At 45.3% G+C, this 14139-nt stretch overlaps 1 protein-coding gene across 2 annotated transcripts; it reads right to left on the bottom strand.

The window, feature by feature from the left end:
* On the bottom strand, positions 1-9420 carry INSIG1 (insulin induced gene 1). Of its 2 annotated transcripts, none has more exons than XM_077789314.2 (6): positions 9359-9420; positions 8567-8979; positions 6311-6435; positions 5474-5640; positions 4902-5001; positions 1-2235 (listed from the first exon to the last, which is right to left on the bottom strand). In XM_077789314.2, the coding sequence occupies exons 2-6, from the start codon at positions 8961-8963 to the stop codon at positions 2206-2208; spliced, it is 819 nt and encodes a 272-aa protein (XP_077645440.1). In that variant the 5' UTR covers positions 8964-8979; positions 9359-9420; the 3' UTR covers positions 1-2205. The 2 variants fall into 2 exon arrangements, with proteins under 2 accessions (XP_077645440.1, XP_021382238.1); XM_021526563.3 differs by having other exon boundaries at positions 9250-9368.
* Between the last annotated feature and the right edge of the window lie 4719 nt (positions 9421-14139).

Genomic DNA, 14139 nt, shown 5'->3' with positions numbered 1-14139 from the left:
TTTGATCTTAAAACTTTAATAGTAAAAAAAGTGTAAAACCAAACACACCGCTGAAAACTTATCAGTAAGAATGAGAATTTAAGTGTTCAAATTCAGAATAGTGCAAATTTTCTTCACTCCCCTCCCCACCTCTTCCAAACTTAAATCACTTTGGTTAAGATACTCAGAAGTATTGGCAAAAAATGAACTGTTGACTTATGTTTTTGGCTGTATTATTTCTAACAGGTACAGATTTAGTTTCAGTCTTTACAAATAAATCTGAGATACTTCTCTATCAAATATCCATACAGACCACTGCCAGCTTTACTTACATACAGTTTCACAACATTTTGAAATGGGTTTCAAGATGGTTACAAAGCTGTAACTCCAGCAAGGCAGCAGCTCCTTAAACAGCTGAGCTGAACTCATCCCAATCTCTTCAAGCAGGTCTATAAAATTTGATTATTTAGGTTTTGAACATTTGAGGAAGGATCTTAGATCAATGAAATTACTCTTGATTTACACCAAAGCAAGGTTAGAATTGGGGTCTGCTCTGTAGTATAGACTTTGTGCTAAACTTTTGTTTCTAGCATTCCCTTAGAAGAGTGAAAACAGCCAGAACAGAGACCTGGCCTCAACTTCTGTTTTGATGGTTCAACCTTTAACTGAAGCCTCTAACTATAACTGAAGCCATGTAAGATTGGAAAAGAACACAACAAAAAAACAAATTGCATAATACAAAAAGGCAAATCCATAAAAGTTTACAAGTACACCATAACCACAAAATTGGAGTATTTCTAAAAATTTGGGTTCAATGTAAGATACAACAAAACTAGCTTTACTAGTTAAATAAATTATTGCTCCATTTGACTCCATGCAGCATTGAAATGAACTCAGAACCCTTTTCTCTTTAATCTCTCATAAGAAATGATCGATATTGAAGAGAACTTGAGGCTCAGACTTACTGTACATTGCACTTCAACTTTTAAGACCTAATACTTGCTATTTAGGTCTCCTGTGGTCTAAGCTATCAAATGAATACGTTGTGCTCACCAGAACTATGTATTAAGAAACACCAAATGTTTAATGTAGTGACATAAGCACTTTTTAAGAAGGCAATCACAGATTGCAAGTTCTATAGGGTTGTGTAAAAACAAGTAGTGATCTCTTTCAGAAACTCAACTGAGAAAACAAGCTGCTCTTCACATACAGTTTAAATCACATTTGAGGCCCGATTCTGTTTCTAATCATTTCAGTCCAAACACGGATTCAAAGGACAGCTCTTGGAGGAAATGACAAATCAAAGAACTCGGGGGCACATGCTTGATGGCCAAGCAATGACATGGCTTTTCAGTAACATCAGACATTAGAGATACTTAAGATGTCCTTTGGTGAGACACTGAAGCAGGTGTCTAATATTAAGCAGGCATAGTCACACACACACTCAGATTTCTTACTGAATTGTGGCCAGAGCTTGATTCTTGCAAATCAAACTGCAAGCCTCAGGAGTAATGAAATTTCCAGTTGGAATCTCTTGATAAAGGTTCACGTTTGAACAAGATTGTCTCCTGTGCTCATTTCTCATACTGAAGTAATTTAGAAATTCCAAACTAAGGCTTCCAACATCTCATCCCTCAAACCCTCTCCACTGTCAAAGACAGAAACTTAATGCAGCATTACAAGTAAGGGCATGATTCCTTCATAAGACTCCTAAAAGCATTAGTGCAATGCCTTTAATCTGTTTAGATCACTCTTATTTTTAAATAACCCTATTTTTTAAAGATTTGGATAAATACTATTCCTATTAAACCATACTTCATCATTGTTAAGCACCATCAATCTACTTCCTTTGGGCACTGATACAAGAGCTTGTAATTAAATTTCAGTTTCAAGGCTTTAAAACACGGCAGCCGATTCACTAACTTACAGTGGAATCTAATACTTGGAAAACTGCCACTAAGCCTGAACAGTTGTATGCACTTGGTGTTTAACTCTTCCAGAGAACAGCCATATGCAAATGCTTATGTGGTAAATCAGGGTAAGATTTCAAGATAAGCAGTTAATTTCACTTGGCTATTCTAAGAGTGGATAATTTTTTTTTCCCCCACAAGTCATTTGTGCAGTGAGCCCATAAAGAGATTATTTCTTCTAAATAATCTTCAGTTTTAAAAGGAACACATCTTCATAAAGTTGCTTTCACACTGGCACCAGGTGCTCTTCAAAGGCTTAGTCATTGTGTGGTTTTTCTGGAATACCCTATGGATAAAAAAACATCAAACACACATTAGGTTTTAATGCCATCTGATAAGTGACTACATTATGCAGCATTTTCAATTATTAAATAGTAAAGTAACTCCAGTTAGGCTGACAGTGACCTAGAGAGCATGGCTTCTTTTAAAAGCTTAATGAGGACGTGCTTCCTAACTGTGGGGAAAAAAAAAAAATCACTATGGGTGTTTGTTGCCTCAATCAGTGCATCTGAAAAATCCATCTGCCAATTGCATTGCTTTTTATAAGACTTTGTTATCTTTCCTCTCTATATCAGTTTATTTCTTAGCAGAAGATACTCAATATGCTTCACTTAATGGACATTAATTCAGTTTTAACAGCCCTTTTTTAAACTGCCTTTAATCACAAGCCACTTTATTTTCCAGTCAAAGCCTGGTATCAGAGACTTACTCATTTCTTCCTAAGTCCCTTTTCTAGTCTGGAATGCAGTAATATGTCACTGTAAGACATTTAACCCATTTTTCTTTGAAACAAAGCTTGTAACTTGTTCTCTTTCTAAGGTCAAAATACAAATACATTTTCAAGGACTGAATTAATTCTCAGTTCTCCAGCCTCTAGCACTAATACACAATAGATATTTGTGAGGCCCAAGCTCTGAATACCACCCTAATTTGTCAGTTGCTGAGAAAGATGGTTACAACTCAAAATGAAGTGTTGCCACCCACTTAACCCAACTGATGAGCACTGACTGAGCAACTCCAGGTTCAGAATGAGCAGAAAGAACTGACGGCAGCAGCAGCACCATCACCTCTTCTTTTGCTATAAAACCTTCTGAAAGAAAACACTGGACTTCATCCTCAAGCTGGTAGCAAAAAAATCCCAACAAGCCAAACAAAACCCCAAAGTCTCTGCTAACAGCAGGTTTGCTGAAAGGTCACACTGCACTCTGGTAGTATATGGGAGTTCTCTTGAAATCCAGTGACTGGAAAGCAGCAAGGATCTCCCAGCTAACATTTATCAGTGTGGGAGGAGATGTCCCAGGGATACTTTTCCTTTCACTTTTCATTTCTAACTGGAAAATCTAGACAGAGGCTGAGGAAGAAGCAAATCAACTTTACTCCATTAATTTTCACAGGTGCCACCTTCTATTCTGGGCAAACCCAGAAAGCATCTGTCACATGCAACAAAGAGCTCAGGGGCTGCAGCACAATCTATAGCCAGAGAAATAACTGTTTAATTCAAGTATGGGTTAAAACAATGCTACATTCCATCTTCCTGCCACAACCACAATGGCTGACAAAACAGACTTCTAAATTACCCCTATAGAAGAAGGATATGGTTGTCAGTACAGACTCTGCTTCTTTGGATTTCCAGCACATGATGCTTCACAGTGACTTGAGAAGTGTTCCTATGAAAATGCTGCACTTCCCTAAGCTTTTCCTGACTAAGTAATGGCAATGTAAAACACATGAGAAGACGCCTCTAAATAACCAGAGGTTATTGCCAACTTTTCCCTTTCTTTATAAGGAAGAGGACAAGATTGACAGGAAAGCTGCAGGCAGGATCCAGACTGATTTTAACTACACTCAGGTCAGATGCCAGGTGAAACAATAGCAAAGGGAAAAAAGTTCTGTTTCTAAATTAATTTTAACTCTTTCTTGTTTAAGGCTGCCTTCCTTTGCTTTCCAACAGAAGCAGCAGAGCAACTGGAAAGCACTGTATGAAATACAGAACTGTAGCATAAAACAAACTTAATTTTATTCCAAGACTCTGCTACAATACCAAAGCTTCAACAGAATTCAGTTAATGTATGGTTTTCATTGATGCAAGTGGCAAATTTAGAAAGAGAAATTCTGCTTCCTCTTCCCCCCATACATGTAGTCCTAAATAAACCCAAATGCAGATTGTATGCATCAGTGAGATTTGAAAGGGAAGTAGTGAACTTGTATTTTAAAAACCTCAAACGCCCTTCCTTCAGTAGAAGTTGAAGACACCTAAACCACAGCAGCCTTAGGAAAGTTAACTTGAAGGATGTTTTCCAGGATACAGGACTTACATAGCAAAGAAGACAGAAGTTAAATCAACACAATATTAATTATTATTATCCATCAGTGTCAGAACACCTTTCACAACCAAGCCTTAGGTTGAAGTGCAAACACACAGCCTAGTTTACTCTTCAGTATGCTACAAGGAAATAATTCCTTAAGAACCTGGCAGACAAGACAGCAATTTATATTATCCCATATATGGAGTGATACTTGAATCATGCCTTAAGTAACCAGCAAAAGAATATTTCATTTTGGACCAGTGGAAGTTGATGCTATATAGGGACATTTCCCTATATATGCTTTTGTGCATGAATAATTAGAGAAAGCCAGGCAGTGTCTCAGTTCTCCAGCTACCCTAAATGTTAATTATAAATACTGATGGAATAGGAGCAATGTACTGATTCCAGTCTTATTTAGGCTGCCACTGGAAAAAGTTAAATACAAAAGATATTCAAACACTTACTAAGACAATACCCACTCTACTGGCAACACAGGTTGTCTGCTTATAGTTCAGCTCTTAGGAATACATCTATTTAACTCTGACAGTTTGTGAGTCATACCCTTCAAGGCATAGTTTATTCTTGGACTAACAACAATGGAAGGCATTTGGATTGTTAAGGAAACTAGTAATTATGCAATAATTACCATAGCCAGCTGGCGTCCTATGTTTCCTACAGTCACACCTCCTGAGAAAAATATACATGGAAGCCAAGAACGAATGTAAAGGAAATCTGGGGATGTATACCTAGTAAAGAAAAGATAATAAGTTAGAAAGTTAGAGACAAGTAACTTTCATCATCTTATAAACTCTTAACCAGATGTTACAGAATTCTCTCCCTGGGCTGAAACTAAAAAAAAAAAAAAGCAGCAACAGAGGAGATGGAAACTGGGAGACCAAATTAAGTCTGTAAACTTCACAAGCTTCTAAAACCCCTTGTCCTAGCCAGTAAAGTTTAGAAATTCAGCCTGCTGAGAGCCAGTGGAAGTTCAGTTTTTTGAGGTGTTACCATTTCAACACGTCCCAATCCATGCTCCCCACCTTCCACCCGCAGCTCTCAGCCTGGGCATTTGGAACAACTGGACCACTAGCTTAGACAAACAAAACATCTTCTTACAAGAATGTGCCAAATATATTAACAACTAAAATCCAGTTCATGTGCACCCATGCTTTTAGTTAAGACAAGAGAGTTGAAGTAGTATTTTAGAAGCTAACTTACTGATAAACACCATTATATACAAGAAACTGGGTAATCAGTGTTGCTACAAAGGCTATTGTTATTCCAAGTCCGAGACCACTCCTTGAACGATCAAATGTCCACCAAAGCCCCAGTGATAAGGCTGCCAGAGTCAGGGACAGCTGGATGTTGTTTGCAAAGTCTAGTTTCTGGAAAAAGATGTTAAGGACAGTCTTTTTTAAGTCTGCAGACATCCTGTTACTGGAACTGAACAAGGAAGAACTCAAACTGAAAGTGAGCACAAATTCTCTGTCTTTAAATACAATACATTAAGGATTTGGTTTTCAGACCTGCCAAACAATCATAGCTGTTGTTAACTCTAACTGGAACATGACTGCAAAGCCAACATCAATTTTTGTCATACTGAGCATCTAGAGAATATGCTACATTTTGAAACATTTAACTTTGATGGATTTTTGTCTGTCTCAAGTAACCTGGGTAATCCAGCTGACTTAGGTTTTCTGCTCAAGCCACCATATTTTAACATAAAGAACACTTATTTTGTGCTTCTCACTAGCACGTCACTAGTTAGTTGTGTTAGCTTTTAGGTGTAGATTAAAATAACATACCTTACAGTGTCATGCTTGCAGCTATACAGGACACACCACACCACAATGCCAACCCCTCTCCCCTCCCGTGACACTCCGAGTGAGCTGTGTCACACATCTCACAGCAGCCACTGCAGCGTACAGCAGGTCTCACAGACCTTCTCTGCCAGGAGCACCACCCTTACCCTGGCAATCCCCCCCAGACCCGAGTGGCAGAGACAGTGTGATGAGCACAGAGCAAGCACTGGAGCAGAGAGCAGCTGAAGGATACAGCGCTGGCGTGGTTGATGCCCACGAAGACGGCGATGCAGCGCATGACGCTGGCCCACTCCCGCTTGAACTTGTGGGGCTCCCCGAGGTGGCTGTCAATGCAGGGGTACAGCAGGCCAACCACAGCTGCAAGAGAAGGAACACCACTTGGACCAGCTGCTAGGCAAGGATTACTCCAGCACCACCAAATATTAGCTTGGCACATAAGGGCTTGAGAAAGCAGCGAGGTGCTCATCGCACCGCTGTAAGCCTGATGGAGAAAGCACAATTATTACCCAGCTTTTCTTCTTTAGAGAAGTGAAAACCCCAGTGTAACAAGCAGCATTCTCTTTGAACCTTTAAATATATATTGCATTGTTAAGGTATCTGACTTGAAGCTCTTTTGTTTAAAGAGATTTGTCATTTGACATCCTGAGCAAACACTTGTACCAATAAAAGCAAAGCACAATAAAAGCTTTGCGAGGAGTGCAATCTGTGTTCATTGCTCACGTGCAGGGCTGACAGCTTTATGAACATGATTCATCAGCTGTGAATCAGGCCCTGAATTAAGTATTTGCCTGGACTTAAAAAGTTTATTAGCAGAGCTGCTTTCTCTCTTTCTGCTGGGCTGTAAGTCAGCCCAGGGCTCCTGTCCATGTTGTCAGATGAATTTTGATACCAAACAGAAGCAGAGCTGAACTTAAACAAGCAGCTGCCATCAGTCTACTTATATCAGGGAAAAATAACTACTCATACAATTAACAAGACAAAGTTTTTATCTCCATAAAGCATTTTTCAGCCTTTATCAGCCTGAAAGTTGGCTGCAGAAGAAAACCATAGGCCAGTGTTAGCTCAGTTGTTGGCAAGAACACCAGAGTTTCATTCTTCTAGGGATTGTAACTCCCTGAGTTGTCACCAACTCCAGGGTTAGATGTGCTGCTTTTACTAAGTGCAACTTCTGTGTTTATTTATTTCCTTTCCTGCTCTTTTTTTTTTTTTTAATTCCTTAAACTCCTAAGAGTAATAAATTCTGTGTTAGAGAAGGCTAGAGAACATGCTATTCCAATAGAGACATGTTCTGAAACAGCTTAATTACTCTGACACCAGCTACCAGGACTCTTAACTTATGCTAACACCTGAATTCCAAAGTTTAATCCAACTGTGACAGGACTACAAGAACTCTCATTGGAGAATATCCCAGGCCATCCCTTTAATGTTCATCCTTTAATGTAATCCATTAATTAACACAGTTCATTATTTATTCGAGTTTATGGTTTATCATTCATACCCCCTTCACTGTGTGATACAAGCAGACATCACACAAAACATTAAACAAAATATGCATTAAACAAAAATATGCAGAAGTTGTTTAAAGTATTTTCAACGCAAATTAAAAACTTTTAAGAGTGGGTTTGTTTCCTAAAATTTAACTCCTTTTTTAATCCTCCAACCCTTCACCAAAACTTTGTTTTGCCTAGACAGAAGGACTTGGGGGGGGGGGGGTGGGGGTGTTATGAATGATAAACCACGAAGTATGCGCCAGCTGCTGTGACAACCACACCGCGGCCTGAGCCTTCTGTGGTACTTGCCCAGCAGTGGTGACAGGGACAGCAGGGAGGGCACGGGGAGGTGACAGGGGCAGCGGGCGAGGTGGCGAGAGCAAGCAGGTGACGGGGGCAGCGGGGAAGGGGCACACAGGTGACGGGGGGGCACACGTGACAGGGGCAGTGGGCAGACAGGGGACAGGGGCAGGAAGGTGACGGTGGACAGAGAGGTGACAGGGACAGGGGACAGAGAGGGGACAGAGAGGTGACAGGGACGGGAGCAGGGCCCGGGCCGGTGGCGGGGCCCGCTGTGGCGACAGGGCCGCGCGCGCCGCCGCACGTGACTTCCTTGTTGTGGCCCAGCCCGTGGCCAGTCGCGGCCGCAGCCAATGGCGAGCGCCGCCCGCCACTCACCAGTTCGGCGGCAGCCAATGGGCGCCGGGGGGCGGGGCCAGCGCGCTCGCGCCGCGCTCACCGCCGCGCCCCGCGGAGCCCGCGCGGAGCCCGCGCTTCTCGGCCGCCCTCAGAGCGCACCGCCTCCAGAGCGGCCCCGGGACACGCGGGGACGGACCGGGCGCGCACCCTCCCGAGTGCCCGAGCTCGCATCTCTCGCTGTGGGATGGAAACGCGGGGCTCCCACGCGCACGGCTCAAGCATTCAGCCCCACCGCCTCTCCTCCTCCGCGAGAGGATGAGGAATAAAGCTGAAATCGCTGGTGGAGGTCAGGCACTCACCTGCTGCTGTGCCGCAGCACGGGGGCACCCACCAGGCGGAGGAGAAGAGAGTAGAAATCACTTCGTCGGGGAACAAAGTCACGTTCCGCTGGATCTGCAGCAAGTTCAGCACCAGGGCCATGAAAGCACCCACGACGAAGAGCACCACGCTCCTCTGCACCAGGTGCTGACTCCAGTTCAAGGTGCTGCTGGCGCTGCTGGCGGTGCTGCTGGCGCTGGAGGTGCTGGGGCTGCGAGCTCCGCGACCCACCAGCGCCAGCGAGGGGCTGGACACGGAGGAGCTCAGCATCTCGCCCACCTTGGCGGCCAGCCCCGCCGCCGTGTCCCCCAGCTGGCTCCTGTGCCTTCCTCTGGCGGTGCAGGAACAGCTCCAGGCGCAGCTCTCCAACCTGGGCATTGGTTTCTCCGGAGTCCTGAAACACACGCACAACCACACGCTACTAAAGCCCCCAGCAACGGGTCGGGCCGCGCCTCCCTCCGCGCTGACACGCACCGCCGCATCCTCCAGCGCCGGCCGGGCACCGGGGGATGCGGGGTGACCCGGCCCGGCCGAGCAACCCCGGGGCTGCGCCGCCTCGTCCCCACGGGAGCACACGGACCCCGGCCCGCCGCCCCCGCGGGGACGGGCATCGCTCCCTGCCCGGGCCCGTCCGTCTGTCCCCGGGCACCCGCGTCCCGCTCACCTCGGGATGGAGAGGGGGGCTGCGCCGGCCGCCGCGCCGCCGGCCCGCGCCCCGGGTAAGGTTTATAAACCCCGAGCCGCGGATGTCACGTTACCCGCCGCCGACCTACCCGCGGCCGCAGGCAGCGCCGGGCCCGCCGCTCCGCTCCGCGCCGCCGCCCCGCCCGTCCCCTCCCCGCCGGGCGGGGCGAGCGCCGGGCGCGGGAGCCGCCGCGCCAGCCCCGGGCGGCCGCGGCCCCGCTCGGGTGAGGCGGCGCAGCCAATGGCGGGCGGGCGGCTGATATGACGTGCGGGACACACCACCCGCCTCCCGGGCCCGCCGCTCCGCCCGCTCCGCGCCGGCGGCGGCGGCAGCGCGCCCGGGATGCGCGCCGCTCCCGGGCGGGAAGGGGAGGGCGGTGGAGGGATGGAGATGCCGGCGGTGGCGATGCTGTCACGGAATCATGGAATGGTCGAGGTTCGAAGAGAGCTTTAAGATCATCGTGTCCAACTGTGAGCCCAGTGGCGCCGCTGTAGCCCTTAAACCACTAAGCCGCATCACCCAGTGCCAGCTTCAGACACTTCTTGAACACCTGCAGGGTGACTCCACCACCTCCCTTGGCAACCTATCCCAATGCCTGACCACCCTAAAAGTGATTTTTTTTTTTCAGCTATATAATCTGAATCTCCCCAGACTCATTTTAAGCCCAAGTGTCAGTGGCCGCTGCAGGCAAACCCTCGTGTGCTTGCCCAGCCTGCTGCGTGTCCCTTTGGGCGATGGCAGTTAGTAATGGGGAAGGCTGAAGGCGTCTGCTGTGGCCTCTCCTGAAGACGAAGGGATCACTGATCTCTGTCATAATTCTAAAATGGTGTAAGGGGATCCTGCCAAGGCAATGACTCCGTAAGATGGTGGTGCCAAAGCCAGACGCTGCGTCAGCAGCCAGCCATGGGGTGACTGGAGGATCTGAGGCTCCTGACTGGGCCCTGACAGCCTGAGCAGCTGCTCTGCCAGCACTAGCAAAGCTCAGGTCACAATCCTGCCAGACCAAAATAACAAAAACCCAGTTAAATACAACTTCACCCTCTGTACTCTGCAAGGGTTTGGGAAGAGGCCTGTCAGGGATGGTTAAGTGTGAGCTGTACATTATATGGTAGAGTTCAGCACCAAAAAAATGAGTACACAGAGCAGGACTCAGCTCCCAGGATTCCTTTTTGAGATGCTGGTTCTCCAGGACACATGGGAGGCTGGCATTTGCAGTAGGAATTGCTGGGCTTCGTGTTTATTCGCTAGCCTCAATGGACCAGCAGATCTTTTCACATGAGGTTGTGCCATTGTTACACTTAGGAGGAATACAGGACCCAAGGGCTTCCCAAGGGATGGCACTGAGCATTCAAGGGTAGCTGTTAGCCATGCCCATGATGGGCACAACGATGGTCCAGGATCAGTGCTCAGTGGTGGTTCCAGTCGTCTTTCACTGATGTGATAAACGTAGCAAATAAAATACATGAAATCAGTTGAAGATATGGAAAGAGGCAGGTCTTCTCTGCATTAATGAAGAGTAAAATTGACCTGGGATATGGCTATCCCTTGCTAGCTGGGATAGGAAGAGTTAGCATAGCTGATCCTGCTGAGTGAAGTGCCTTTGGAAAATGTACAGGACAGATTTGTTAGTGCCACTGTTGGAAGTGACAGATGAGCCCAGTATTTTTCTCTTAATGCCAGCTGGGATCACCCCAGTAATGTCTGGCAGACTTTACTGCTGAACCAAGGTACATGTGTCCTCTGTAAGTGGAATTGTAAATACTCAGTTTCTGTTGCTATTTACAGTACTGAAACAGCTTTTGGTTTTACTTTAATATGCTAAAATTGTTCAGATTCTTCTGTCAGATTTTTTTTTAAGACACAATATATTTCTCTTTCTCCATTTGTTTTTGGATTTTTTTCTGACCCAGTTGGATCTGCACAAAAAGTTTCAGTCAACTATTTTGAGAGAAAACAGCCTTGATATATTGTCAGCTTTTTATGGGTTCCTCTGCACAACATTTTGTTTCAGGAAATCACATGCAGACCTAACACTTCCCCTCATGGCCACTGTGTACAAGCTTTGAATTGACACAGACAATTTATCTGCATCCCCACACCACTAAGAAACACCTTCAACAGCTCTAAATAAGGGCTAGAACTCATTCCCTGGGAAATATTCTTTTTTGGTGAATCACTTACTTTGAGATTTATCAACAGGACTGTGGATCTGAGATAAAATGATTCATCTTTGTAGGAAATCTCTTCCTGGACTTGGCTTATGGGAAACAAATATAATTCATCCTTGCTTGTGCTGCATCTCTACTTTATTTGAAAAAATATCTTTCTGTATTTAAATTCCCCCCCTGAATCTTGCCCATATTTTCAGTGTTTGGGCAGAGTTTATATTCCCTTGTGCTGCATCTGCTAGTTTTCCTTCCTAAAAGAACCTCTTAAGCAATTTTTTTTTCATCCTGTGTTTTTCCTTTCCTCGTGAGTATGCTTCTTTTGCTATTTCCTGCAGAATATTTTATTTGAATATTTTATATGCATTTTTTTCATATTCATGATATCATGTGGTGGTGCCCTTCTTTCTTCCTGGTTTCTTTTGAGACAACAGAGACCAACTTCTGAGAGGGTAAAACTTGCTGCAGCTTTGCTAAAACCAGCTGAATCAGTGCAAATCTAAACTAGTCAATAACCTGTCCCTGAGCATATTTTCCCCAAAGTTACACACTTAGAATGAAGGTTAAATGCCCCTTTTGTTCGTGTTGCTTTACAGTCCTGTTGCTTTACATTTCTTTTTGGAATCCTAAGGAAGGTTAGGCCTCAGCATGCTTTGATTAATGCCTGAAATTTTATGCTTAACAGTTATTTCTGGAAAGAAGCGCTCACATGTCTTTGTAAGATTAATGACATCGTTATTTTTATCTCATCCCTTAGCAAAGGCAGCAGAATCTCTAAGTATTCAGCCTTGCTACTCATTACATAAATAAATAATTTCACCTGTTCTTTCACACTTTCTGTGTTAAACTCTGTGATGTTCTAGAATCTGACAATGTGCTTGCCTCATGAGGGCTGTCTCATGGGCCTCTTACGTGGGAAGTTTAGGATACTTGGACAAGTTATTTTTCTCCCTACTTAAACCAGATCAAAACATGAGCTGTCTGCTGATAAAAGCTCAAAAGGCAGTGGTGAAGAATCACAGAGCAAGGCCTGTTTTATGTGTAAAACTGCTCTCCCTCTGCTTCACTGGAGACTTTTTTGACTTTATTCACCTTCAAGAATTTCTCCTATTGATACAGAGAATAGAAACCTTCCCAGTGTCATATGCTCAGCCTTAATCTCCTGTGTCTCTATGAAAGGATTTAGTGACATTCATTTTCTGATTCCCTATGCCAACCCTATGTGCAAGAGTTCAAAAAATCTTTCAACTTCAGCAGCAGTCTGTCATCCTGAGTTCTTTGCTTTATCAATGGTCTCCAGTGTACTTGTGTGAATTCTCAGGAACCTGCAGCAAAGCCTGCAGATCACAGAATCATAGAATGGTGTGGGTTGGAAGGGACCTTCAAGATCCTCTTGCTCCAACCCCCTGCCATGGGGGTTCCACTAGACCAGGTTGCTCAAGCCCCATCCAACCTGTCCTTGAACACTTCCAGGCATGGGACATCCACAAATTCCCTTGACAACCTGTGCCAGGGTCTCACCACACTCACAATAAAGAATTTCTTCCTGCTATCTAACCTAAACCTACTCTCAAGGTGAAGCCATTCTCCCCTGTCCTGTCACTTCAGGCTTTTGTAAAAAGTCCCTCTCAATGTTTCTTGTGGGCTCCCTTCAGGTACTGGAAGGTCACAATTAGGTCACCTTGAAGGCTTCTCTTTGCAGGCTGAGCAATCCCAATTCTCTCAGCCTTTCCTTGTAAGAGAGGTGCTCCATCCCTCTGATCATCTTGGTGGCCTCCACCAGAGTTGCTCTAACAGATCCATGTCCTTCCTGTGTTGGGGACCCCAGATCTGGATGCAGCACTCCAGGTGGGGTCCGAGCAGAACAGAGAGACAGAATCCCCTCCCTCTCCCTGCTGCTCTCGGTGCTTTGGACGCAGCCCAAGACACGGGTGTGCACATGGCCAGGTCATGTCTAGTTTCCCATCCACCAGTGCCCCCAAATCCTCTTGATCTGTTCATCCTTTGGCCTGGATTGTCACCAGCATGGCCCCAGCCCAGACCCAGCACCGTGCACTTGGCTTTGTTAGACCACAGGACATTCTTGTGGGCCACTTCTCAAGTTCATCCAGGTCCTGCAGGTGTGGCCACTGCACCACTCAGCTTGGTGTCATCTGTAAACCTGCTGAGGCTGCCTCCAATCCCTTTGTGTCATTGATGGAGACATTCAATAACACTGGTCCCAGTGAGGACCATGCAGGACAGCACTTGTCACTGATGTCCTGGTTCCTTCTCAGAGGTCAGAACACCTGAGATGTAAATGGTGTATGCTGAGTTCTCCAGGGTGGCTCTGTGAGATTGCCCAAGCCCCAGTGCAGGAGCTCGTTAAAAACTGAAAGGAGAAGGACAGGGAGTGATTACAGGGCAGGATGCAGGATGCAGAATGTACAAGCTCTGAACTAGGCAAACTCCAGCCAGAACACTTCAGGCATGTAAAACAAAGGGGAAAAACAAAGTGTGATGCTGGTTAGTGTATAATAATGTGAGTCATCTGCAGTGAGCAGAGCTTAAAAACTTGGCTGCTTTTACATAATCTGAGGGTGAGGAACAATAGCTGGAGTTTGAACATGGAAATTAAACCTTAAGGTATCTGAACAAAGCCTTGTCTTTGTGTAGTTAATAATATTGTAGTGGGCATATGACAAAGGTTAATTGAATGTTTTTT

The sequence above is a fragment of the Lonchura striata genome, chromosome 2, assembly GCF_050655825.1.
Source record: "Lonchura striata isolate lonStrDom1 chromosome 2, ASM5065582v1, whole genome shotgun sequence".
Lineage (NCBI taxonomy): Eukaryota > Metazoa > Chordata > Aves > Passeriformes > Estrildidae > Lonchura > Lonchura striata.
Note: the sequence above shows the minus strand (reverse complement) of the source record. Positions and strands in the feature narration are given on the sequence as shown.